General features: G+C 42.9%; 1 protein-coding gene across 4 annotated transcripts in view; it reads right to left on the bottom strand.

The window, feature by feature from the left end:
* The window catches only part of LOC146811699 (crk-like protein), a 111,533-nt gene extending 84,906 nt beyond the window's left edge, over positions 1-26,627 (bottom strand). Inside the window, exon 1 of one of the 4 annotated variants that reach the window (XM_085618673.1) lies at positions 24,932-26,627. In XM_085618673.1, coding sequence (XP_085474799.1) covers positions 24,932-25,204 — 273 coding nt within the window. In that variant the 5' untranslated portion in view covers positions 25,205-26,627. The remainder of the gene's footprint in view (positions 1-24,931) is intronic. The other 3 variants (XM_085618674.1, XM_085618675.1, XM_085618676.1) reach the window with 3 other exon arrangements.
* Positions 26,628-27,404: the final 777 nt, after the last annotated feature.

The following is a 27,404-nucleotide window of genomic DNA, read 5'->3' as shown; positions in this document are numbered from 1 at the left end:
GAGTTCCTAGGAGTGATTCTAAGTCCGAATGGGTTGAATATGTCGGAGAGAAAGGTGAAGGCGATACGCGAATGGCCCATTCCCGGGACAGTTCGGGATGTTCAGAGTTTTCTGGGGTTCGCGAACTATTATCGCAGATTCATACATGAATTCTCCCAGATCGCCGTGCCCATTACTCGCCTGCTTCGCAAGGGAGTGCCGTTTGTGTGGACCTCTGAAGCCACCCAGGCTTTTGAACGCCTCAAGAAAGCATTCACCTCGGCTCCCATCCTCCGACACCCGCAGATGGACCTTCCATTCATAGTGGAAGCGGATGCGTCGGATGAGGCCATCGGGGCCATATTGTCGCAACGTGATAAGGTCACAGGGAGGTTGCACCCGGTAGCCTTTCTTTCAAAGAAGCTAGACAAGGCAGAAGTAAACTATACCATTGCAGAGAAGGAGCTGCTGTCAATAAAAAAGGCCTTCCAGGAGTGGCGACACTACTTGTGGGGAGCCCAACATACAGTGACGGTGTATTCCGACCACAGAAATCTTCAGTTCATGAAGACGGCCAGGCATTTGACACCCAGACAAATGCGGTGGACTCTCTTTTTTGAGGAATATGACTTCCTCATCACTTTTAGGCCAGGCTCAGAGAACAAGAAGGCAGACGCACTGTCCCGACAGGCCATGAAGGAGGACCATCTCACTCCAGCGCCGGTGGCTATCATTAACCCATCCAAGGTCATCTGTGTGTTGAGGGCAGATCAATTTGTGGAGGAGGTACGCATCAGCCGTTCTGTGGGCGACTGGAAGAAGTGGGCTCAGAGAGACACAGAGCGAACCCTGACGAAGGGGCTCCCCTTTCATAGAAACAGGCTGTTCCTGCCCAAGCCCAAACTGCAATACCAGGCGTTCCAATGGTGTCACGTGTCGCCCGTGGCAGGTCATCCTGGAGTCAGGAAAACTGTGGAGGCCATGAGGCGGCATTTTTGGTGGGACGACATGACCCAAGACATACACAAGTGGGTCAGGCAATGCGAAACATGCGCCCGCGTCAAAGGAGAGAGAGGCCGAAAGAAAGGGAAATTGCTCCCACTGCCCACCCCCAAACAGCCCTGGAGGAATATCTGTTTGGATTTTGTCACCGGTCTCCCCCTGGATCAGGGGTGTGCGGCTATCCTAGTGGTGGTGGACAGTTTGACCAAAATGGGCCATTTCGTCCCATGCAAAAACCTCCCCACGGCGGGTCAGACCGCGCAACTGTTGTTGAATCATGTGGTGCGATTCCACGGACTACCATCGGTGATCGTGTCGGACCGAGGCCCTCAGTTTATAGCCAGTTTCTGGAAGACGTGGTGTAAGGCGCTGCAAGTGGAGTCGGCCACATCAACCAGCTTTCACCCACAGACCGACGGGCAGACAGAGCGCTTGAATCAAACTCTGAAACAGTTCCTAAGGTGCTATGTGTCGGAAGCACAGGGCTCTTGGGTATCCTGGCTTTGGTTGGCGGAGCTGTCATATAACAACGCCTTACACAGTTCGACGGGGATGTCCCCGTTTATGGCAAATTTCGGGTTCCACGCCAAGACGCTCCCGGTTGCCATACCAACAGAAGTGTCCGATCATCCTTCGGTGAAAGAGCATGTCCGCGCCCTCAGACGGCTGCATCGGAAAGTGCAACGCGCTTTACAGGCAGCCAAGCGGTCCTACAAGAGGTGGGCTGATAAGAACAGGATTGATGGTCCCCAGTATGCGGTGGGCGACAGGGTATGGCTGTCCACCAGGAACATCAGGTTCAAGCTGCGCAGCGTTTTCCACCCACGATACATCGGGCCTTATGCGGTGGTCAGGCAAGTCAATCCGGTGGCTTATCGACTCCGGCTTCCAGGATCTCTCAGGATCCACTCCGTTTTTCATTGTAGCCTGCTGAAACCGGCGGTGTCGGCCAGGAGGAGAGCCCCGCCGCCTGTTTGGAGTGAGCAGGGTTTGGAGTACGAAGTCAGGAGCATCCTTGACGCAAAGTATCGCAGGGGCAAGTTATGGTTCTTGATCGCGTGGAAGGGGTACACGGCGGAGGACGACTCCTGGGAACCCGCGGAGGCGGTGCATGCGCCGCTCGCGGTGCGGAGATTCTATAACCGGTATCCGGGGAAGCCGGGTGCTAGGAGGCGCTTGGGAGGAGGGCCTTCTGTCAGGATTCGTAGGCCGACGCGCCTACCTAGCGTTTAGACTACATTTCCCAGCAGCCTCGAGGACCCGGAAGTGGACGCCCATATAACGACGTCCCCCGCAGCCGAAGGTGTGCGTTATTCTACTTTCCAGAGGAAACTTCCGTGTTCGCCGCAGACGAGCGGAGCTGCGCATTGTCCTCAGAGAGCACCTGGAGTTTAAGGCACCGAGCAGACGGAAGCCGCGCACGGCGGAAGGACAACATCCAGCGTCTGCCGTGATTCGTTCAGGAGCAGGTAGGAAGCGAGTCCCTGGCTCCTTTCCCCGTACTCACGCGCTCGTAACCCAGAGGGGAAGCGAGAGTGCAGAACCGTAGGTCCGCGAGGAGCGGATATCACTTGGGAGGGCACCATAGGAGGTGCACCAGACTTGTACTATTTTCGAGGGTGCTACTCACCCCACACAGACCCCCTCCGGGTTCGGAGGAGGAGTATCCCGACCAAGCCTTGCTCGGCTGAGCAGGGGGACTAAGGAGTAGGGGAAGCCTTGCTACCCACCTGCTGTATGGGTGGTGAGGATTAACCATCGAGCAGCAGTGGTACTTTTGGGGAAGCAAGACTAGTAGCGTGTTGATCCTCACGGGTGTGAAGGAGCGCTATCTATTTGGTATACTCAGGCGGCGGTATAGTAACCGTGGAAGCCAACAGTCAGTACATCGGAGCAGAAAGAGCGCTTAGGGAGTGGATGACTTCACCTCGGGTCTGAAGAAAGACTGAGGCTCATGACTTTGCGGGTGTGACTGAAGCTGAGTGTGGTGGCTGTCAGACATTGAATACGCCTGGGTATTGGAGTGAGATTTTTGCGGTCCTGAGAGAGGTATCTCAGTGATCGCGGGGAAGGATTCCCACTACACATGGTAACTACCTTTCTAGTGAGAATTATATGAGAGTAGCTAGACGTTGTAACTACGATATAACTTTTGTGCCATTTGTCTTTCAGGTTCTATTCCCCGCTGTCCCTTCCCCCCTTCCTGTTTTCCCTCGCCTGATCGCCTTTGGGCTCTGTAACCTTTTGGTTGGAGCCCGGGGATATCGGGAGGTGGACCCCTATTACGTCGCTCGGACCCTGAGGAGCTCAGCAATCCTAACACTCCCAGAAGGGAAACCCGTGTGCATGGCTGGCTTGAGGTAGAAACTGAAACAGCTCTTGAGGGATTGAAGTGAGTGGTGACCATAGAACTCTTAAATTACTATTAGTCAGGTGGGTGTAGCTCACGCGGTCTTGTCGTTTTGCATTCTGGTATTTTTAGTCCTACATTTATAAGGAGAAAAACAAAACTACAAAATCAAAATTGAAAGTGAGAACCAGGACTGGATGGGGCAATTTGAGAGCACTCTAGCTAATTCGCTGAGTGAGGACTGGGCGACTTGAAATATGTTGGCGCGAGGTAGATGGTGTTTTTCATTCATCTCTTTCTTACAATAACCGCGTGTACTAGCGCCCCTGGGACAGCTTTGACCATGACATCTCTGCTAACGCAACCCCAGCTTTGTTTTTTTAATAACATTTAAGTCGTACAATTCCTATTTTATTAGGTATTTTCAGATACCCAGGTTCAAAACTAGAACCATTATACTTTTCCCTCAAAACATTATGTTTTCGTACAAAAGGTATATCTTCATTGTGATATTTCTCCAAAATGGAGTTTCATCAGCCTGAATTTGTCAGGGTGACCTTCTTTATTTTGGAAATTTGCCGCAATGACTGAATTTTCTCTCAGGCATTGCTCCACCCACTTCAGCATTGGCCAATCAAGTTTACCAGGGCTGTACCAAGGGTGGTGCCTTCAGGACTAATTCACTTGGACCGTGTCTTGGCAAAGCCTGAGTGGACAACATTTGAAAACAGTCCTAGCTAACAGTAATACGAAGATACCACTATTTCATCATGACCTTGAGGATTCGACCTTAGAAGTCAAGGGGTTTTGTAGGAGCCAGTGAGGTACATTTTTTAGGAGGTGTGAGACAGCTCTTTCGACAACATGCAATGCTCCAGTACGTCTACGCGGTCCTATGGCTAGTACTGCATTGTATGTTTCCATGCTCCAGTTTAATAAAAGTTTTAATAAGCCAATCTTTTTAAGTAGCAAGAAACATTTCAGTGTACAGTCATAGGCACAAAGGAAGAGACGGATGATTGGGGGAGAGACTGTTGTGGCAGTATAGAGCGTGCAGGGGCAATATCAATGACGGTTGTTTATTTGTAATGATCTGATAATGCCAGGCCACAATTTAAAGGTGTCATATATTAAAATAAGAAAATAATGTATATGGTACTTCCTGCTTGTGTTCTACCTGCTTCTAAGCACACTTTTTATTTCTGTGTTAGATGATATAGGTGAATGTTTTAATATGGCTGTTGTATATATCTGTGTGCGACCTGCAAATGACAGGCTTGAATGCTGGCAGGTACACTCAGATTTCCTTCTTTTGAAAATCATTAAAATTCCTGGGTTAGGTACCCCCACAAAAATATTTTGCCCTGAACCACACTAAAGCTCATGTCAGCAATGAATTATACCACACTCCACCACCACAGCACATTACATCTGCATCACGAGGTTTGAGCTGGACAGGATTTTGTCATTGTCCCATCTGGAAGGGAGGAATTTCAGTCTTTGGGCCTGATTGAGTTCTCGGCAGACAGGTTACTCAGTCACAATGGTGAGGGATATCCCATCCGCCAAAATCTAAATTCCATAGGATATTATAGGATTTATATTTCGGCGGAAGGGCTATTCGTCACCGTTGTGACGGAGTAACATTTCCGCTGAGATTTAAATCAGGTCGTCTGTGTTGCAAGTGGTCTATCATTTACCAAACGTAGGAATTTGTCTGTAGTGAGTAAGTCCAGTTTTGTGGCATCAGCAGCTTAACTGGACAGTCACTATTAATCACAATGGTCTTTCATCTACTATAGGAGATCTGTCTTGATATGTCATTTGATGAGTGAGGTCTGACTTAGGGACTGACGGGGTGGCATCCCTTGGAATTATTATATGATGATTTTAAGAGGAGGTAGCCGTGTTCTTTGTAGGTACAGAATGGCCACACTTCAAGGAATTCCATAAAACCCTGGGGTATCAGAAAGGAACCTGTAGACACTTAAGGTTCTCATGGCTGTGCTTGGGTCTGTGTGCACCCCTTTGCTGCTGTGATGGAATCTTCCACTGTCAGGGTAGTAGCACCAGGGACTTCTGTTCATATCATTAGAGCTGGCAGAAGATATTGTCTTATCTCAAAAAGTTTCTTCCTAGTAGTAACAATCTTGGCAAGTATTCAGTGAATAAGGGGGTCAGAGTTCTCTGTCGCTTTAACATTCAGTGGTTGCCTGGTGGAGTCTTTCTTTTGCTGGGTTCCCATTTTTCTATCTGAATATGTAAAATTGGAGGCCTTCAACACTAGGAGCCTGATTCAAAAACTGCATTTTGTTGTACTAAAATAGTTCTACAGTGGTACTATTCCCGACCAAAAAATGAAATTCACACAGCTGCGGCAGACAACCTCTGCCTCCCCTTCTCCTATCCTCTGTGTGTGGAGATATCCGCCACAGTGGCGGAGATCTCCGAACGTGTAGGTACACAAATTACAAGTAAACGTGGGAGCGACCAGGAGAGTCGCGGGAAAAAGAGGAATAATTAGTATCAAATGAGAGGGGTTTAGAGATATTTAAGAGGTAGTTTGCAAGGGACATGCTAATACAAAACACACAACCATAAAGAAATAAGAATTGAAATTCACAAAATACACTTCCAAAGCTACTACAGCCCCAAATGTGTAAAAACAGGTGCAAATGTACTTCAGTCCAACCTTGGAGTAATTCAAGCACCACACATGACAATCCATTGGTACTGCAACACACTCCCAATCAATGGATGCAGTGAATTAAAATAACTTTAATATTTAAAAAATCTTCTATCTATTTATCTATCTATCTATCTTATAATATGTAGTGTATTCTATATTAAAAGTATATACATATGTTATTGTAATGTTTTAAAATATTAATAATAAACATCATTTTAAAATGACACAACAGTTGAAATGTTTTTAAATAATTAAATATATATATTTTCAGTAAGTTTAGGAAATAAAAATAAAAATGTTAGCGAGGGGGAGAAATTGTATCTTATTGTTTAAATATCAATATTTATACATTTAAATTGTATATTTAGATTATTCTATTTTTGAATGCACGTTTAATTTGAGGAGTTAATGTGCTATGAAATTGCATTTTATTATTTTCAGGTTAATAATAAATATTAACAATAAGGTACATTGTTATTATTCATTAAAATACTTTGAAACAAAACCTAAACTTTAATAAATGTTCTTATATGGAGTATAGGGAGATGTCCGCTGACTAGACAAAATATAAAATATCATCACTTTACAGTTGTAAGTAGAATCGTAGTGAGCTCCACTCCCTCACTGGTGATGGTGGATGCATGAAAGTCTACACCTATGTGTAATCGCCACTTGCAATTGGAACATTGCAAACAAGTGAATTACAACTAGGTATAAAAGTAAGTATACATGTGTATATTTACTTTTGTTATTCAGGCCCTTAACGTTTTTCTCATCTTTTTTTCAGCATACTTTTATGTAGCAGTGGAAACTTGGATTTATGGATTATTTTATTCTACATTTAGAATGGTAAAAACAGTTGCCTAGTCTGATGTTTTTTCACTAATGAGATATGGGCAAGAACATTTATCGAGATGGGTGAAGAAGCAAATGGCAGGAAACCACTTAAAAGCAGAAAATCCGCACTCCAAGACAGTAAAATAATATTAGTGGCATGAAACTATTGCCCTGTCTTTGAGTGTGGGATTTTTGCTTTTTGTTGATTCCTTATCATTGATATGGGTTTAGCACTGGTTTTTGTGGAGAAATATAATTTCATTGTATACAAGACTTCAATAAAAAATTACACTAAAGATAAAGTGTATATCAAATAAATTGGAGGAAAGACTCAGGGAGATACCAACATAATAGGAAGTAGAAGAAAAGACCTTTTTTTGGTGTTACACCATTTAATCTTAGCTGAAATATTGAACTGTACAATTACGGCACTCACAATATTGACTGCCAATATCAAGGTAGCAGATGTGGAGTTAAGAAGATTACATCTATACTTACCTATATATACTTATCATGACAATGAAGTGTCAGTCAATATTGCATCCGCAACTTTTTTTGTGGAGGCCAATATTTTGACCATTATATAGTGGATTGTAACCCTTCATTTAATCAGACACCGGGCCCCGCTGGCTGGACCCAGCTTCTGCCGCTTTTGCCATTTCTGAGCCGGGGCGGGAGACTACAGCCCCCAGGCTCCTCCGCACAGCATTTTCCGCGCCAGAAGGTGCATTTCATCAAACACCAGGCCCCGCTGAGCAGGACGCGTGCATGCCCGCCCGGGCCAAGGGTGCTCCTGTCCTTGCCCGTAACTGACTGGAGGAGGCCGGGCCCCCCCTCTGACATTAGCGACTCAACGTCATGAAGGTACTGTTTACTGATTAATCCCTGGTCCACACGATAGGCTTGCTCCATCAGCGGGGAGGGGTGGGGGGCTGGTTCTGCTTTTTTGGCTCACAAACCAACTGGTTGTGAATGTTCTTCCCAGTACCTTGGCCTGTTTTGTGGTTATAGTCCCACCCAAGCAATCAGCAGATTATGAGTAGACCGTGGCTAATCTGGTTGGCTATAGGCGAATAGTTTTACCCGGCTGCTGCTGAAGGTCCTCCCTTACATGAGTTGCACTCCCCATCTATCCGTTTATTTTTGCGACTTGTAGTTGTCTGCGAGGCAAGGTTCAATGGTATCATCGGACGTTGCTCAGGCAGTAGCACCACGGGCTATAGAGTGTTCTAGCCCTAGCCCTAGTACCAGCAACCACAGTAATCTGATAACCAACAGTATGGGTAAGGCGCCCTCTGCCACGGCGCAGAAAGCAGACTTGGGCGGGTCTCCTGCTCCCAAGAGGTTGCGACGTACGAACAAGATGCCAAAAAAGATAGAGTCCTCAAAGAAAGGTGAATGGACTGTAACTGTTGACCCAAGGATTATAGAAGAGCTCTGGGTACCACTGAAGAAAACAATTACATAGATATTGACAGATTTTTTGTCCAAGTTTTGTAACAAGCTCACTAAAACCATGAGGAAGTCTACAGACTCACTAGATAGAGTGGAAAATGACCTGGTTGCTATTAAATCAGCGCCTTCCATTGATAACGTGAATCTAGTGACAGCGTAAAGGGGGGGTCTTCCCTCGTGACTCCCGGAGTACTAACCAACCCCTCTCTTCTAGCCGTAGGCCAGTAGGAGCTTTGACTAGTGAATCTGAGACATTGGGTATACAGTCCCAAAGCCCTAGTAGACAGCCACCAAGTATGGTTCTTCCCAGTCAGCATAGAGAAGGTGTTACAGGCAGTCTAGCTATTGTGAATACTCCTGTTTTGCCAACAATTGAACCCACCCCCCTCAACATGCTGTCCCTACACTGTGACTTTAGCAGGGGTGCCTGGTCTGGGTTCGCACAAGGATGAATCTTCGGTCCAATTCATTAACAAAGTCACTCACTGGTTGTGCAAGTATACTAGTTTTAAAATGGCTTATCATATACATATCCTGATGGCCAGGAGAGTAGCGTGGTTAGGACGTTCAAGGAAGATATTTGAGGGTGATAGTGTTATAATTACATTCCGATTTCCTGACTTAGCACGCAACATCTTAAGACAGGAGTCTCAGACTTTCCCATATGAATCAGGCATCAAAGCTTTAACTTTGGGGTTCTTTTATAGACCCCCACTTAACAGCGTAAACAGTAACCATTGTGTAATCACGGCAGGAGCCCCCTCTTGTATTGAGGGAATATACACAATGCCCAACCCTTATGCCCCCTTGAGGGATCTTAATGATCCAGACTGTCTGCATGTACCCAAGGAGAGCATTACTGCTCCTATTGCCTCGGGGGAATCACCGCCACGGAGACTAGAAACTAGCACACAGCCAATGGACGCTTACATAGGTCAGAGTGGAACCCTGACTAGTATTTTGGATTTGTGTGGCAGGGGTTCCAGCAGGCATATGGGGGCACCTAATATGTCTAATTACTCATGTATTTCAACCTTACAACGCACCAAGGTTGGATTCATGCCCTCCATCACTGACACTGTGGATGCCCCAGATAAGTTCTTAACTACAGCGTTATCTCACGCTCTTGTAGAGTCACCTGATAAGGTAAATGGTCCGATTAATAGTGATATTGTCACGTTCTATTTTGGTATATGGCAGGACTTTGATCGAAGCTTAATAATCCCCAATGGTTAGAGTTCATAGGGGAATTTAACATACTATGCCTTCAGGAAACCTGGGCGGAGGATATCATGCACATTAACGGATACAAAACCTTTCACACTGCTGTGGTACCTTCCACTCGTGGGAGAAGTAAGGGGGGGTTATGTTTATACATCTCCAACTATGTGAATGCAATTAATCTTGAACTGAAGAAATCAGAAACCTATTACCAGATGCTGATATACGATATTGATAAAAGACATTGCTTAGTTGTGTTGAATTTTTATAACAATATCCCATCAGATCAGATTGTGGGGAAAGTGAGCAAATTGAGTAGAGACCTGAATACCTTGCAGAATGAAAATGCTAAAGACGTGTGCATCATAAGGGGTGGGGATTTTAACTCCCGATGATGGAACTAATTATATACATTTCCCACATACTATTTTCGGGGAACTTCGAATGAAATCATGTTTTCATTCGACCTTGTCTTCGCCAACGATTTATGCTCTCCATCAGTGCCCTTTAGCCGCACCTTTATTGGTAGAGGGTTGTCTTCAACCATCGACTGCATTGTCCTGTCAAATAGGTATTCTAGCAGGCTTAAAACCTTTACGACTCACAAAAACCTGATGAGCGATCACTATCCATTAAGTATTTCTTTTTCACTTCCCTGTGACATACTAAACACCAAGGGTAAATCGGCCCATACAGTTCAAAACATAGCTCTGAATAAGACTAATGGCTATACTCTTCGGTGGCCCATTGTGGACTCGGTTGTATTCATCAAGTCATTATTAACAAATTGCATATCTGCCTTTTTAGCTTGTCTCGCTGAGACTACCCATCATGTTGAAATCTTAACATCTTTCACACAGATCACAGGAGAAGTTAAGAATGCTATATCAGTGGAAACAAAAAACCCCACAGAGTCAAACAGGGCTGGTTCGACACTATATGCACTAAAGCTCTAAATAACTTGAAACACGCTTTACATAAGCCCATTAGAAATCCGCAAGAAATCAAAGCGGCTAGGGGGAATATAAAAGCACCCTCAAAGAACGCAAAAGCACGTTAAGAGAAGAACTGTGGGAAGCTCTGCACGAAGCAACATTAATCAGAGACAACACCGCCTTTTAGAAGGCAGTGAATGCGCCGTTTTTAGCCCCTCGAGATCCACCATCCATAGAGACAGCTATTTCCGAGGATCAATGGGCGGATCACTATTATGGGTGGATCACGAGTATGTATAATAATAACAACACAGATTTTAACAGCAAACCCCTCTCACCCGCTGGAGATATTGCCATCTTTTCACCATCCCATAGATGCACTTTTCTCTCTAGAAAAGGTTAATTGTGCCATCAATGCAAGCTTGGGCGGAAAAGCTCCCGGCCCAGATGGAGTCACGGTAGACCTTTATAAATCAAACTTGCCCCTATGGGGTCCACTGTTAACCCAAGTAATAGCAGCATGTTGCTTTTCCGGTTTTAAAACAACATGGTCGGAACCAACATTGGTTCCAATTTAAAAAAAAGGAGATTGTCACAACCCTGCATGTTATCGACCGATATCTCTGTTAGACTCCTTGGTCAAGGTGGTGGGACGTATTATACTGAACAGACTACAAGATTGGGCTGAAGATAAAGGCATCAAAACAGAACTATAATATGGCTTCAGACAGGACCTAGCCACGGTCAAACAAGGTTTAAATCTAAACATCCTCCTGGGAAAGTATACATTGGCCAAACAGGGTAGGCTATATTTAGCCTTTGTAGACTTTACTGCAGCATTCGATTGCATCATACATGAGAAATTTTGCAAATTCTAGATGATATGGGAATGAAAACCCCTTTTATACTGTTTCTCAGGCAGCTATACAATGATGCAAAGGCAAGGGTAATATACGGGATCACTGGGGAGTGTACGGCCAGCTTTAAAACCAGAAAGGTGGTTAGGCAAGGATGTGTTCTGGCTCCCTTTCTTTTCACTTTGTACACAAATGCTGGCGAATCAGTGCCAGGACCTTCCACAGACAGATAGACGTTCAATACCTGCACGATTGTATGCAGATGACGCAGTTTTTATGTCACTAACACAATTGGGGCTACAAAGGGCTGTCTCTTGCTTTTCAACATTCATGCTCAATCTGGGTCTTAGGGTGAATACCTTCAAAATGTATATAATGAAATGTGGGCACGATAGCTCAAAATTCTGGGTTATCTTTATTGACAATAATAAGATAGAATTCACTAGAAGATTTTCTTACCTCAGGATTCTCTTTGACCATAAGTGGAGTTGGTCCCAGGCTGTGCAAGCGAGAAAACTACTATTTATAAAAGCTACTGCTGCCCTGGCCAATTTTGCGAGAAAACTGGGGAGAGGGACGGTTGTAGAGCTATTACATATTTACAAAGCAAAATGCGCCTCCACGGCCATGTACGGTGCTAGTGTTTGGGGATATGAAGACCCTCAGCACCTACAGTTAGTCAAGAACGCTTTCTTCATATATCTATTTGCAGTCCCAAACAGCACATCAACCTATATATGCCATACTGAATTGGGGATGCCATATATATCCAATCTAATAAAAACACAACCCACTTTACTGTGGCACAGGATATGGTATAATCCCAAAACCAGTCTTAACCAGGATATCTTAAAGGATAGTTTAAAATTACCCCGGGCCACAAGCATCCCATGGCTAAAATATATTAAAAAATTTACGAAAGACCTTGGGCACCCGGAATACTTTGAAGACCATAACACTTTAACTAATGTCTCTAGAATCAACCTAAAAAATGTGTACAACGCTCCTTGAGACTAATAGATTATCTATTGAAATATTAAAGACCACAGTGCAGGCGAACCAAATGATGTTAACCACCTATAGTATTCAACCATATCTAAAAGCTACGTTAGGTGGTTATGACAGGATGGTGCTAACCCGCTTTAGACTGGGGATCTTTCACAGGTGAACCAGTTTCCCCAATATGAATGATTGGTCGAGCATCATGTCCATGTGCCCATGTAACAATAAGTCTCTGCAAACAACAATGCATGTCCTTTTATTTTGCAATTATTATACTGAACCAAGTTCAGTTCAGTTCATTCTTTATTAATGTTTAGACACTGTCTTTAAGACATACAGTCCTTAAAAACAATACCATTTGTTATATAATTACATCGTATTAATACCAATTCATCATACTAAACTAAAAAACCCAAACCCCTACTATTTACACTATAAAACACTAATCCAAAATATTTTAAAGAAACTTAGCCAGTACGCAAGCCACATCAAAGAATTCCATCCTTAAGAGAAGTTCTAGTGCATCAATTCGACAATTAATATTATATTTTTTAAGAGGTTTTAAAATCAGGTAACATGGCCTAAGAAAATGACCATAATCCATTAAAACATGAACATTGAGGTTATAAAACGGCAGTCCACATGTGCAGTTATTCTCTTGATCTAAAAGGGCTTCCAATTTCTCAGCTCTTACATAACGCACATTTAATCCTGCCCGGAACTTTAATAGTAGTAATCGTAACCGGGCATCTGGGAATGCAGATAAATACTGGGATACATTCATATTTTCCCATGAATCTAACATGTATTTTGCAGAGGGTTTGTTCCTTACATATTTCAAGTCCTCCAATCTAGATTCTTTTTTACAGGCTGATTTTAATTCTACTTTACAGATTGAGACTTCAGCTATTTTTAATTCTAGTTTTAAGGTTCCTGCAATGTCTTCCAATCTTTTCTTTACCTTCCTTGCCCACTGTAATTCACTTCTTTCTATTTCAGTGGCACAGCAGGCTGATATCTTCTGAGTATTTTAGACCAATAGTTTATCCCAAAAACGCAGCGCTGATTTATAAGCTAGGAACTTCCAGGCTTGCAATTTTGCTTCTACTCTGATTGCCTGGGACATTAGACCTTTGGAGAGGGCCAACAGTTTTTTTCAGACATTTGCTTTCACATCTCTCCCAACTTCCCTCCATACTAATGGCTATCAGCTCGGCCCCATAAAGGCATTGTATGGGGACCATTTCATTATAAGCAGTTAAGAGAGGAGACCAGGAGGGGCCGCCAAAAGTCTTTTTAAAGCGGACAAATCCCCCTGTCGTAGCTAATGCCCTCGACTCCACTGATTCTTTATGTAAGGTCCAACTCAGCTGACTGGTAAATGTCATGCCCAGATACTTGTAGGAGGACACAACCTCTACTCTACTATTGCCTAACTGCCATTTATAAGGTTTATTTTTTTTCCCCAAACATGATTATCTTTGTTTTTCCCATGTTTATCTTCAGTTTATTTGCTGCGCAATATTTGATTAAACATTTTTAACTTCCTCTGCAGGCCTACTTGTGTCATGTCCGGAATTGCCAAATCATCTGCATAGAGTAGGCACGACACATGTCTTCCTCCTATTTTCAGGGAGAACTTATGTGTTGTTGCCAACTCTCCCGGTAGATCAGCTAAAAATAGGGAGAACAATGTGGGAGCCAGGACACAGCCCTGCCTTTATCCATTTCCCAAGGGAATTTTCTCAAAGAGGGCCCCGTCTAATTTAAGTTCTACTTAGGCCCAGTTCCCAGTATGCAATTCCTGCAGAATTACTATTAATGGACAAGGAATACCCAGTTGTATGAATTTCACCCAAAGTATTCTACGATCGACCAAATTGAATGCTGAGCTAAAATCAACAAAGCAACAGAATAAATTCCCTGTTGTTTCTTTTGCCTTATTTCCCAAAGGCCATAAACTGAAGCAGTGATCTATTGTGGAGTGCCCGGCGTTAAAGCCTCCCTGCTCCATTGGAATAATACTGTTTTCTTCTATCCAGTTCTTTGAAACCCTTAATATTAATTTGGAGTACAGCTTTGCACCTACATCCAACAGACCTATTAAACCATCAATTCCCTCGGTCTTCCTTAGCACCTTTTTTATGTATAGGTTTAATTAATTATCCAACTCAGAAGACTTATCCTGGTCTTAGTTATGTGGATAAAAACTTTGGTGAGGAATCCAGCCACCACAAGTGATTTGACTTAATTATAATTGCTGTCAGGTTATCTGGTCCCGCTGCCTTTGTTAATTTTAAGGAAGTTATCAACTTATCTATTGATTGAATAGAGAATGACTCCAAGGCCTCCGCACCCACAGTTGGCCAATCCTTCTTCACCACTGTCCCACTTGGCTTATGAATATTGATTAAGAAGGGTACCCAATCTGCTCTGGCACCATACATCTTGCTGGAGGGACATCCATACCACATCCCTTCTGGACCAATTTCCAGAATGTTCTCGTATCCTTTTCCTGTAGCGTTCTAATCAGCACATCACAATTCAAGTCAAATAAAGCCCGCTTCTTCCTCCTCACCAGAGCTTCATATTCTCTTTTCTTACAGCGGTAAATTTCAACTAGCTTTGCTTGATCATTTGATCGCCTTACCCTTCCTATTTTCCTTAACTCCTTCCTGGCTACAGCACACTCTTTATCGAGCTATTGTTGGTTTGAAGTTTGGCACAGCTGATATCTTTTTCGCCTCTTATTACATACCCTTACTACAGATGTCAATCTCTTTACTACCTCTGCAATGATAGTTGCATACCATGCACCATTAGGCTCCCACATGGCCCTATCCTGGATCATATCATTAAGTGATTGATACTGCATTAACTGCTCAATATATCTCCCATCAATTCTTGTAGTTAAACATTTAGGGAAATCTTGTGCCATTGGAATAGCTTGATCTCTCACCAATGGAGCTATCGCTATATATCTTATTTTAGCCCCCAATGATCGCTTCCCTTTAGTCTTCGCACCATAAATACTCTGCAGAGATTAAAATACCATGCCTGTATGAACATGTAGTCAATGGGGCACTGTTGTTTTCAATAGAAAAATGTTTGGTCTGCTGGGTCGTCCTCTTTGAAACAACCATTTAGGCATATAAACGCTAATTCTGCCAAAATGTTCACCATAGTGCTATCAAACTTCGACTGAACACATTTTGGAAAATTTGCATTTTGGAATACTGTAACACTCAAGCATATCTGAGATTTCAGAGTCAGCCTTCCTTGGATCTAAATGCAGATTAAAATCCCCTAATAACAAAATTGGATAGTCCCCCTTGAGCTCTATTAGATTTATCAGGTCTTTCTGGAACATTTCCCATTCCTCTTTCTTAGAGTCCTTCTGATTTATGTAAACATTCACAACTATCAGATTATTTTGTTGCAGGATACCCCGCATAAAGATCCAGTAGGCATGCTAAGACCCAATCACTACTTGTTTCAATTTTTGTTGCCCCCTTACTAGATTTAGTAGATATCAAAGTCATTAGGCCACCTTTCATCCTCGCCATGCCCGATTTGGTTCCATCTTTCCTAAAGTTCATGAAACCATTTTGATGAAAATCTTCACCCGCCAGCCATGTCTCCTGGAAGCAAATTATCTCGTTCCCCTCCCATATCGCTACAAGATCTGTTGTTCTTAATAAACTCTTCAATCCATGTACATTCCAGGAAACAAACTCCCAAGCCGGCGGGTGTGTCGATTCCCTAATCTATCTCTTCTTCACATGAGAAAGTTGACTACCCATCAACGCTTAGATGCGCAGACCTATTGCGTACTGGGATCAGATCTGACAAACCCTTTCTTTGCTGGGATGAGATAGTAACTTTTAGGGTTCCGCAGTTTATCCCCACCTGCCAAGGAGGATTTATTTCTATCCCAGTCACCAAATCTTGCTATGCTTGGCTTAAGCCCGCATGGTTTGACAACATTGGTAGTTTTGAGCGGTAAGTTTTCACCTCTGGTTCCTGTACTAATCTGAGACCTAAGTTGTTTTACTCGTCACTAGCTTCTAAGACCAGGTCAACAAACACTGGTGATGTAAAGCAAACTTTTGTTACTGCTCTCTCTGCTTTAGACTGAGTGAACAGTATATATTCTATATCATTAGATGCTACCTCCTCCAGTGCCTTGCAAGTGTGAGAATAGTGACAGGATGCTTGACCTGTTTGGGGACTTCCACTTATTTGCATTTTTTCCCCCTACAGGTCACTTCCAGATACACATATTTTGTTTGTTATGGTCTACGCGTAATATATACCTGGTCTGAATTTTCCACAGTTCTTAAAACCCTTCGTACCTCAGGGCTCTCTTTTCTCTTGACACAGGGTCTGCTTTACTTGGGGCTTTTATTTGAGTATTCACTTTTCTTTGGCCTAATGCCATACCGAAAATTGACTGGACTAACTTGGCCCGTCTTTAATTCCCTTTAACAATACTTCCTCCCCCGCCCCTCTTAAACCTTGCTGACACTGTGACATGTTGGGCACAGATGGTGTAGCTGGCATGCAATTTTGGTTCTGTCTGTGCTTTATTTAGTAGCGGTCTTACTTTTAAACCCCGCCTCCATTTCCTCCATTTCGATTTATCTAACCGCCAGCCGACTAACATATTGGTGATATAAATTTATGATAATATTAATAGAATAAATGCGCAACCTATCTGGGTCACTTAGTACCATATTCCATATTCATTAAAGGTGTTTGTAGAAGGGACCAAATATGTTTCTGAAAGTGATATTGTTTAGGGTTTGTTCTGTGGTGTCTTATGCCGGTTGTTGATTTGTTTTTTGTAGTAATTGGTTTTCAGCACTGATGAAGTTTCTATTGTTTATGGAACGAAACGTGTTGGCTGGACAGTGTATGTAAATAAATATAAGACGATGGAAAAATAAAGGTTTTGATACCATACGCATGAATGGACTTCTTTACCTGGGGCACCTTCTTTGCTGACCTAGGATCTGGTACACAGGGGCATTGAATAACGGCAGGTGCTGGAGAGTTTGTGCACAGGACTTCTGAATCTACCAAACTAAATGTGAGGTGCAAGCTGGAAAGTCCCCCGTTGGGTTAATTCTTATTTGGCATCCCTTTTTACATGTTTAATTTTGTTAAAGGCTTTCTGGATAACTTATGGTTGGTAACCTTGTTGGATAAAACATGTTTTGATATTGGCAGCCTCATGCATAAAATCAGAATCTTTACTGCATTCCTGTCTCACTCTAAGTAATTCTCCATAGGGAATATTGTGTATCTGATGCAAAGGATGTGCAGAAGTGGAATGTAAAATACTATTCACTGATGTCGATTTCCTATATACTTTACTGATACGTTTCTGATCTTCTACATATATTGTGCAGTTTAAAAAGTTGATAGTTTATTTACTGTACTCTATAGACAATTCGATATTGTGTGGGTTCTGATTCAAAATATAGTGAAAAAGTCCTAGGATGGTTGTGTCACCTTTCCAAATGATACAAATATCATCAATGAATCTTAGCCATAATCACACATTGTTCTCAGAAAGTGCTGACAGTTCCCCGTAAATCACTTCATTTTCAAATTTAGCCATGAACAGGGATGCATACAATAGTGTGAATCACGAACCCATTGCGGTTCCGCGAGTTTGATGCTAAAGGGAATTTTCTTAGAAGAAAACATTATTGCTTGGTACAAAATTGGCCATTTCTATTAGTATCCCACTATGTGACAATACATTGGCTCTTCTGCTAAGATAGTATTCCATACTGTTCAAGCTATCTGTGTGTGAGATGCAAGTATAAAGGATTTCACATCCATAGTAACAAAAAAACTAAAAACATGTTTTCTTTGCAGGGAATGTTGTTAATTTGTGTTAAAAAAATCTGTGGTATCCTTAATGTAAGATGGCAAAACCTTAATAAATGGTTGAATGTAAATGTCAATAGACTCTGATAAGCGTTCATAAAGTGAATTTTTACTAGAGACTATTGGTCTAACTTGCGTATTGATGGTATCCTGGTGCACCCTTGGTAAAAAGTAAATTACTGGTGTCCTTGGATTACAATTTTTAAGATAAATGATTTCCTCATCGCTCAACAAGCCTGAATTTTTCAATTTCTGTAAAAGTCTAGTGAGTCCCTTTTCTGCATTGTTTACTGAAAAGGAAGTAGACATCTCATAATTGAATAAGGGAGTAGACATCTCATAATTGACACAATTGTCCCATAATTGACACAACGCTTCTCCATTGTAATCTTCATAATTTAAAATAACAATGGAGCCACCTTAATATGCTTTGTGTTTTACAATCTATGTGTCACTCTGTAAAGATAAGAGAGCTAGCTGCTATGTCTTTGTAAAATTCAATGCTTTCCGATCAAACTTAAGGTTAGCAATATCGCGCAATGCACACTTCACAAAAATGTCTATGTTGTTTTCATTACCAAATTTGGGGCAGAAGGTTGATTTAGGCGTAACAAACTAATATCTAAAGGTTCATCAAATATAATATATAAATCAGTTGCTATCTCTTCTAGTGTTGTGTGGACTGGCTCAGATACTGATATTAAAGTTTGAACATCATTTAGATCTCTGATGGATTGTGATGAATGGGGAACCTGACAAACTCTCGTGGATGTTTTGGTGGTGTTATTTCTAAAATATTTTTCAATTTAATGTTACGGAAACATTTCAACTTTAAAGTTTAAAAAATCAATGTGTTGAGATAGTACAAAGTTCAACCCTTTATTTAAAACATACATTTGTTCAGATGATAATTCCTGAGTCGATAAATTCAATACTAAATTTAACTCTTGCCCTTGTCATGTTTCGTTTGTGTTTAGTCCTTACTCCTATGGTATTTTTTTCTTCTTCTGTTCCTTTGATGTCTTCTGCAAGTAGTTTTTTTTTCAATGTACTTTCTTGCCAAGGACCCACCTGTTCATTCTGCCTTCTGCATGCTGCACAATTCCTCTAAAAAAGGAGATTTCGATTGAGAGAGAGAAGAGGTTGTAGATGGTTCGCTGTCTATCGGTATACTAGCTGTACTACTCAAGGAGATTTCAGAGCTACTTCTATCTTTTGCCTGACCTACGTCCTTCTTTTTAGAAACTATATAATACTTTTTAGTGGAGGAGTAAATTCATCCAGAATTGTAATCTCGAATGTCTCGTTCCAATTTTGTTCATTTTTTATTCTTCCTCTCATCTTGATATCTGTCAAGAATGCGATCTAAAATCTCATTGTTCTTATAGTCAAATCTTCTCATTTAGGGTCCTCTATTTCTTTTTTAAGACTAATGATTTCATTTTTTAATCTGACTATAGTGTCCTCTGCTTGTTCAGTAAGCATCATTATTGTTTCAAATGAAGTATTTTGTAGTTTGAGGTGCCATTTTTGGGCCATATGCTAATTATATCCTCAGCTGAAGGAAAAATATTAATGCATAGCCCTCTAGTTATTAACTTCTTTCAAGATATTATTTGAGACTTTGTACCTCCCACCACTTTGAGCTCTACTTGATCATAAGTCTTTCTAACTGAAGAAAAAGTTTTTTAAGACTTTTATATGGTAAAGGTAAAATATTATCTCCCTTATTGCTACTCCCTTTATTAAAAAGTGAATTAGCTGAGATTTCTCTCTTGTCGAAATGTTTCGACATTGGAACACTCATAAATATCATTTATCCAACATTCGACTACAGAGTATCAATCTGGAAGTTGAAAAACCTCAAAATACAGTCTTTTTTTTCTGAAATTCATGTACAGGATTGGGGGGGTTTGGTCCTGTAACTCCCTTTTTTGAGGTCGGTGTCAAACCTATTGAAGAGGCTCTGTTTCCCTCTCCTTTTTTGGGGTATTGCAGTGGCGACTGGATGTCGGCCAGATTGGAAAGGACTTTCTGGGATGTCAACCTTGATCTCCTAACGATCTTCACGGACCAAAGAATCCCTGCAGGAAGTCCCACGTTGACTGCGTCGCATCGACAGCAACCTTAGAGTAATTTCAGCATCCTTCATCCTATGCATCAGGCCCACTCCATAGGAGAATCCTTGCAATGCTGATAATGTGCCTAGGACTGCTGGAGGACTGCTTCTTCTATGGAGGTAACTGTTTCTATGAACCTTGCTGGTCCTCAGACTAGCACCCTGTCGGAGTTGATTGCCCCAAGTACTTCTACCTAACCGCATTTACACTTACCCAAGTTGTCTTTGAAAACGTTTCTGTTGAATTTATCACGGCTTCTTCGTAGTTGAGTGAAACTGCTTTCATGTGTTATTCCTTATAAAATCCATACCTCTGGAACCCTCCAGTCGATCTTTTTTGTTGTAGTATCTAAATTTATTTTTAAAATGATCTATTATTGTAAAATGGTATCAGATTTCTCTAGTGTTGTGTTGATTTGTTCTACAATTGTTTTGGTGCTGTTGAAATGCTTTCCACTTTTTCTGTGTAAGCCTTGCTGCTCAGAGCCACAGCTACCCAGGGTTGAGCTGAAGGTTTGACTAACTAAATCTCAGGGTCCTAAAGGGGTTGGTAAGTGTATTACATGGTGAGGTCGCACAACCACACTTATAATACACCTCATTTCCTCACAGGTCATCATTCATTGAAGCTTTGTAATTGAGTTAATAGTACGTTTAAAACTGCGAGGACTCCACAGTCGGACTGAGAACTCCGCACATAAAAACCTAAGGCTGCGTAGCTCTCAACATCGACTGTGGAGCCCGTAGTTGTAACTTTACTATTAACTCGAAGTTTGTGAATAGCAAATAAATAGTAAACTTACACAAAAGTATAAGTTTACCTTTGTGAATCAGGCCCAAAGACTCTTATTATGTTTGACCCCATATTCCTGATAGGGCCAATACCGGCAGTTACAAGCGACACTGTATCACATGATGTGACGTGTTTTTTTTTATTTCCACAACCTTTATTGTTTTTTATAACAAAGACAGTAAGGTCAAAGCACAATGACTACATAAATGGGATAAAAAACATAATACCATGTTGAACTTGGCATGGAAATGCATACAATTCTACCTTCAAACATTGTGCAGAGTTCATCATTAAATCTAACTAGGGTTCTTGGCATTTACTAATTCCTAGAACTCTGTATATTGTTATGGAAGACTCAAGCTAATTTGACTAACGCCCAGTGCAGAATTGCTGTTGTAGTTTAAATTCTGAACAATAATTCTAAGTACGGTAATGGTTCTTACAGTTCCTGACATACCATGTGTTAGTTAACTTCAATATATGGCAGAATATAAGTATCGGCATGAGTCAACATAAAATTTGACCAAACGTAAAAAAAATGTATCTGAAAGAATAGTTCATGTGATAAAAGTGACCGCTGGGTTGTAGGCCTTTAGTGAACACTTGATAAGTGTATCTTGAAGGATCATGAGAATTACATTTATCAAGCAATGTCAGTGCAGAGTGGTACTTGTGTTCAGCGATTTTGTGTTAGCCATAGAGTTGTCTAACGTGGACCAAATTGTTCTTGCTCTCGCTTTCCAGGGGGTGGTCTGAAGGGAAATGTTGTCTACCTCGCTAATCAAGGAGATCCAGTTTTCCCAGGTTTTGAGGGAAATTGCAGCTCTGTTTTTCTGGTTGTTAAGGATGAGTTTGCACACTAGTGAAAGGAGGACTCCAATAAGTATCTATCTTCTTTGTTTTGGTCTGAATCTAGAGCGCCTGTGAGTAGGTAGGTGAATTCTTTGTGAGGGTGGAAGTAGAATAGCTCCCTAAGTAAATCAAAAATATTGTCCCAGTATTTTTTTAGGGATGAGCAGTAGAAGGTCGTGTGTGCAAGGCTGTCTGTCCCTTGATTGCAATTCCAGTATGTGGGTGCATCCCTGAGTTTCAGTTTGTATAGGCCAGAACGGGTCCAGTAAGTTCTATATATCAACATAAATTTAGTTTGTGCCAGAACTGGGGTGATCTTGTACACATAAAGAGACTTTATTATTTGGCCCTATTGGATATTATTTTCGATTGTAAGTCCATCTTCCCTCCATTTGACTTGTATAGTGTTCAAGGATTTAAGATATGTTGGGGAGTAAAGCTCAAACATTAACAACACCAACAGTAGCTATCACATTGCAAGCTGAAAAAGCATTCACTAAAGTGAACTGGAAGTACCTGGTTGCAGTACTACGGACAAATAATCTTGGCTTCACTTATATCCAACCGGTCATGGCACTATATACGAGCTCAACTGCAAGTGTCTGGGCCGGTGGATTCCTTTCAAAAACCTTCCCACTGAGCCAGGGTACACGACAAGGATGCCCACTATCCCCCTCTCTATTCCGAATAGGGCACGTTACAATGCATGAGAATACATTGCATGCCATTACAACGCGGTCATTACAACGACCGCGTTGTTACATCAAATACCATTACAATGCAAGTGGTACAATGACTTGCTGTAGGGGGCGCCTTGGATTTCGGAATAGTATAATTTACTATTCCAACTCCAGTCTGTGCAACAGTAGGGAAGGTGTTGGATTTTAAATCCAACACCTTCTGCCCCCTACAGCAAGTCATTGTAATGACTTGCGTTGTAATGGTTTGCGATGTAACAATGCGGTCGTTGTAATGACCGTGTTGTAATGGCATGTGATGTATCGCATGCGTTGTAAACAATGTTTCCCCTCTATTCCTCCAGGCTCTGGAGCCTCTCCACTCAACTATCAGTCACAATAATGATATTAGAGCAATTAGATTCAGCAAAAAAGCGGTCAAAGTAGCCGCTTACACAGGCGATATTTTGATAATAACGAAAGAAGCAAATCATACTACCCCCAAATAATAAATACATATCTCAGTTCTCCAAAGCTTCTGGCCATACCCTAAACAAAGAAAAATCAGAGGTGATGTTGTTAAACAATTTAGGCTCCAGGAATCTTTTAGGAAACTCAGGTCTGGTGTGGCAACCAAATCATGTCAAATATCTTGGCCTGGAATTCTCCAACGCCATTTTCAACTCATGCAAACAGAATTAATTCCTGACCATCAAAGAAGTAAGTGATCTACTAGAGAGCTGCCCCCCAAAATTCTTAACATGGTGGGGAAGGATAGAAACAGTGAAAATGATGATCACTATATCATAAATTATCTAATTAGCATGCTCCCACTGTCCCTATCGGAACAATTCTTGAAAAAAATTGACAATCTCTCTAACAAATTCCTATGGCAGGGAAAGAGGCCTAGAATATCACTAAAAAACCTCAGGCTTTTCTGTTCAAACAAGATCTCTATTGGTTAACCAAGAGAAAGGGCTATACACCAGTATGGCTAGATCTTAAAACATCCATTATACCAAGCGGCAACCTAACTTCACCCATCTTGGTGGGGGGAAAATAACTCTTCCACACCATCTATCCTAAACAATACAAAAGAAGGTTTTCTACAAATTGACTCTAGTCTAGAAAATAGGTTAAGTGATTCAAACCTAGCATCCCTATGGAACAATCCTAGGATCAAAATAGAAGGTTCCATGATGGAAAGGGAGGAGTGGGGATTCCGAGGCATCTTCGCCATCAATCAAATAGGATCAAATAAACATCCACAAACATTTGCGAACCTTCATCTCATATACACAGGATGTGATGTTTTACCTGGAGAGTTTGGCTGCTGAAAATAACTAGAATCTCTGGTTGAAACAATCAGGAAAACATTTGGGTATCGATATAGAAAACACGTATTACAGCATGTTATTCCACAAAATTCAGTAACCTGGATTATTTCCTACCCCTGGAGTTACCAACGTCCAACATATAGACCGCTCCACGGCAGGGTGAAATATTACGTGGAAATCCACCCAACTAGGACTCCTGCATTAAGTAACATTCAAGGAACTTCTTCAATTCAGAAAAATTGTGTAAAACTGGTTATTTTTTTAAAAAAACAGTTGCTTGCAGTGTTTAATTTTTGCCAATTACTTCTCCAAAAATGTTGAAATCTTGATTTTCTAAATACGTTTTGTTTTACTTTTAATTTCTCTAGCTTTCAATTGGTGTAGCTATATGTTGAGTATAACAAATGCTAAAGGAAAAGTATGTAATGTAATTACAACAATGGAGAGATATAGAGTGCAAGAGCCAACATATAAAGTGGTGGTTTTTGAGCAGGGGGGGTGGGTTGAGATTAATATCCCTCCGACTCTGAGCTTTGAAAGCTTCAACATGTTAAACTCAGGAATTATGCAATCGGCTCTCAAGCGCTTGTCTTTTCTGAGACAAGGGCACTCAAAAGGGCCACTGTACGGATGTACAGACCATGAAAGAACGAGAGAAATAATCTTAGAGGGTTGATGCCTTGCGGTTCAACTGGGAGTTGTCCTGCCCCTGTGTCAGCGTTGCTGGTGAGGTCGCTCAGGAGATTGAGCACTTCCTGCAAATATCAGATTGAAATCTAGGGATCAAGTATTCGAATCTCAGCCTTTCATCCTTAGGATTTGGAAGTTGAAGCAATAAACAAGGCTTAGGGAGGGGATAGCGAAACGTGATACACCTGAGGGTATAAGTGCTAGAAACGCGCCATTGTTGTGACGTCATCCTTACCCGGTTCTGGCGCGCCTCTTCTGCTCTCTGGACTGCGGGCCAGCTCTGGGCCTTCTCCGCAAGGTTCCCCAGCACCCGGTTGACGATGAACTTCTGGTCGGTGAACTCCTGCCGGCACTCGGGGCAGGAATAGACCTTCTTGCCCTGCCAGACTTGGCGGATGCAGTCCCCGCAGAAGTTGTGCCCGCACTCCAGTATCACCGGCTTACAGAAGAGATCCAGGCAAATGGAGCAGACGAGGTCCTCGGAGAAATCCGGGTCCCTGCCCGACATGGCGTGCTTGTAAGTTCCCAGTCCGGTCTTCTGTCACCTATTGCTGCACCGGGCGGGAGGCAAGCTTTTATTTCTCTCACACCGCTCCTTGTCCAGCCTGACTTCTCTTCCGCACCTGCTGCTGTGCCAGTTTAGACGAAACCTTTGCTATGCCAGTCGTGGTGAGGTTCTCTCCTTCCTACGCTAGACGTGCCATGCGTCTCTTAGAACATGTTGCTATGCCAGCTTGGCTACGCTTCTGTCCCAGACCGCTTGCTTTGTCAGTCAGGCAGAACTTTCATTCCACACCCTTTGCTGTGCCATCACACCAACACGCTTCTATTACGCAACTGCTGCTATAGCAGTCACTGAGGCAAGCTTTTTTTCGCGCTTCCTCCTATCCCAGGTGTACTTTGGCAGTCTGACCGTGTAGCTTCCCTCTAAGAGCCCCGATATGTCAGGGCAGTAAGTTATCTCTCTACCCGCTCTTGCTTTGACAGTCCGACAGACAAGCTTCTCTTTCACACAGCTGTTCCTACCCCGGCCCAGACTGGTTTCTCTCTAGCACCACCTCAAATGCTAGTCACACAGACACGCTTCTCTCCAGTACCCCCTCAATGCCAGCCACACAGACAAGCGTCTCTCTAGTACACCCCAGTCTATGCCAGCCACACAGAAAAGCTTCTCTCCAGTACCCCCTCAATGCCAGCCACACAGACAAGCTTCTCTCTAGTACCCCGTCTATGTCAGCCACACAGACAAGCTTCTCTCCAGCACCCCAGTCTATGCCAGCCACACAGACAAGCGTCTCTCCTGTACCCCTGTCTATGCCAGCCACACAGACAAGCTTCTCTCCAGTACCCCAGTCTATGCCAGCCACACAGTCAAGCGTCTCTCCTGTACCCCTGTCTATGCCAGCCACACAGACAAGCTTCTCTCCAGTACCCCAGTCTATGCCAGCCACGCAGACAAGCTTCTCTCCAGTACCCCGTCTATGCCAACCACACAGACAAGCTTCTCTCCAGCACCCCTGTCTGTGCCAGCCGCACAGACAAGCTTCTCTCCAGTACCCCCGTCTATGCCAGCCACACAGACAAGCTTCTCTGTAGTACCCCCATCTATGCCAGCCACACAGACAAGCTTCTCTATGGCTTCTCTCGCTACCCCAGCCGAACCTGGCGTCTCACTGGCACTTTTGCTACGCCAGGCCAGCCTGGCTTCTCTCTGGCAACCCTTGCTGTGCCAGTCACAGTGACTAGATTCTCTTCGCCCTGGCAGAGCCTCCCTTGCTGGTCAGACAGACGAGCTTCCCTCTGGTATCTCTCGCGACGCCAGTCCAGCCTGGCTTCCCTCTTACGTGTCTCTGCTGTCTCAGTCCAGCTTCGCTTCTCTCCTCGCTCATCACGTAGGTCCTGCCAGAAAGATACAGGTTTCGCTCAAATACTTCCTCATTTGTATTTTCCAGATGCAAAGCAGCTTTGGGTTATTTTTTAACCCGCTGTGAGAAGGAAACAGAAGTGGCGCAGAAAAGTAACCTTATGCTACGGAACGCTGCACTTCCCGCACAGCAAAGGCGTCGAGGGTGCCACCTCTGCTCAGCCCCCTCCTGCCTCTATTCCTCACTTGAGCTCCATTCATCACAGTTTTTCGCGCAAGAACCACACTCCACGCTGTTACTTGAAGCGTAAAAGGCCATTTTATTAGGACATGGTTGCAATCATTTAGACTTTATTCGACAGTACATAACTGCAATAAATATACTTTCCCCATCCCATACCGACTCATTCTCCTTTCATCCATTCTCAAAACCATCTCACCTGTTAGACTCTTCCCCCATTCACTCGGTGACCTCCTTCCTCTCCCCATTCTCACCTTCACTTGCCCTCCAAGCATCCTCTGTGTAATTTCCTTCATTTGTCATTGCTTCCCGCGCCCGCTATCAGTCACCTGTGTACCGTTCTCCCCCCCGAGGGGTGGATCCGCCCGTACGTGAATACCCACCCCTCCAAAGTACCATGACGTCTCTATTCTGCAACCTGCCTTAAACTGGCTCGCTTAGCCCAAAATCTATCCCAACCCTACGCTTAACGTCTGTAGGGTGGGTGGGCGGACAAACTTTTTTCTCCCTCTCGGTGGTGCTCAGGTGTCAGGAAGAGGCTGGATACTCCTCTCCTGACACCTATATGACCTCCCAACTCCCGCCCCCTTCCTTCCTATAATC

The sequence above is a fragment of the Triturus cristatus genome, chromosome 7 (assembly GCF_964204655.1).
Source record: "Triturus cristatus chromosome 7, aTriCri1.1, whole genome shotgun sequence".
Classification (NCBI taxonomy): domain Eukaryota; kingdom Metazoa; phylum Chordata; class Amphibia; order Caudata; family Salamandridae; genus Triturus; species Triturus cristatus.
This window is presented reverse-complemented; position numbering and strand designations above follow the sequence as displayed.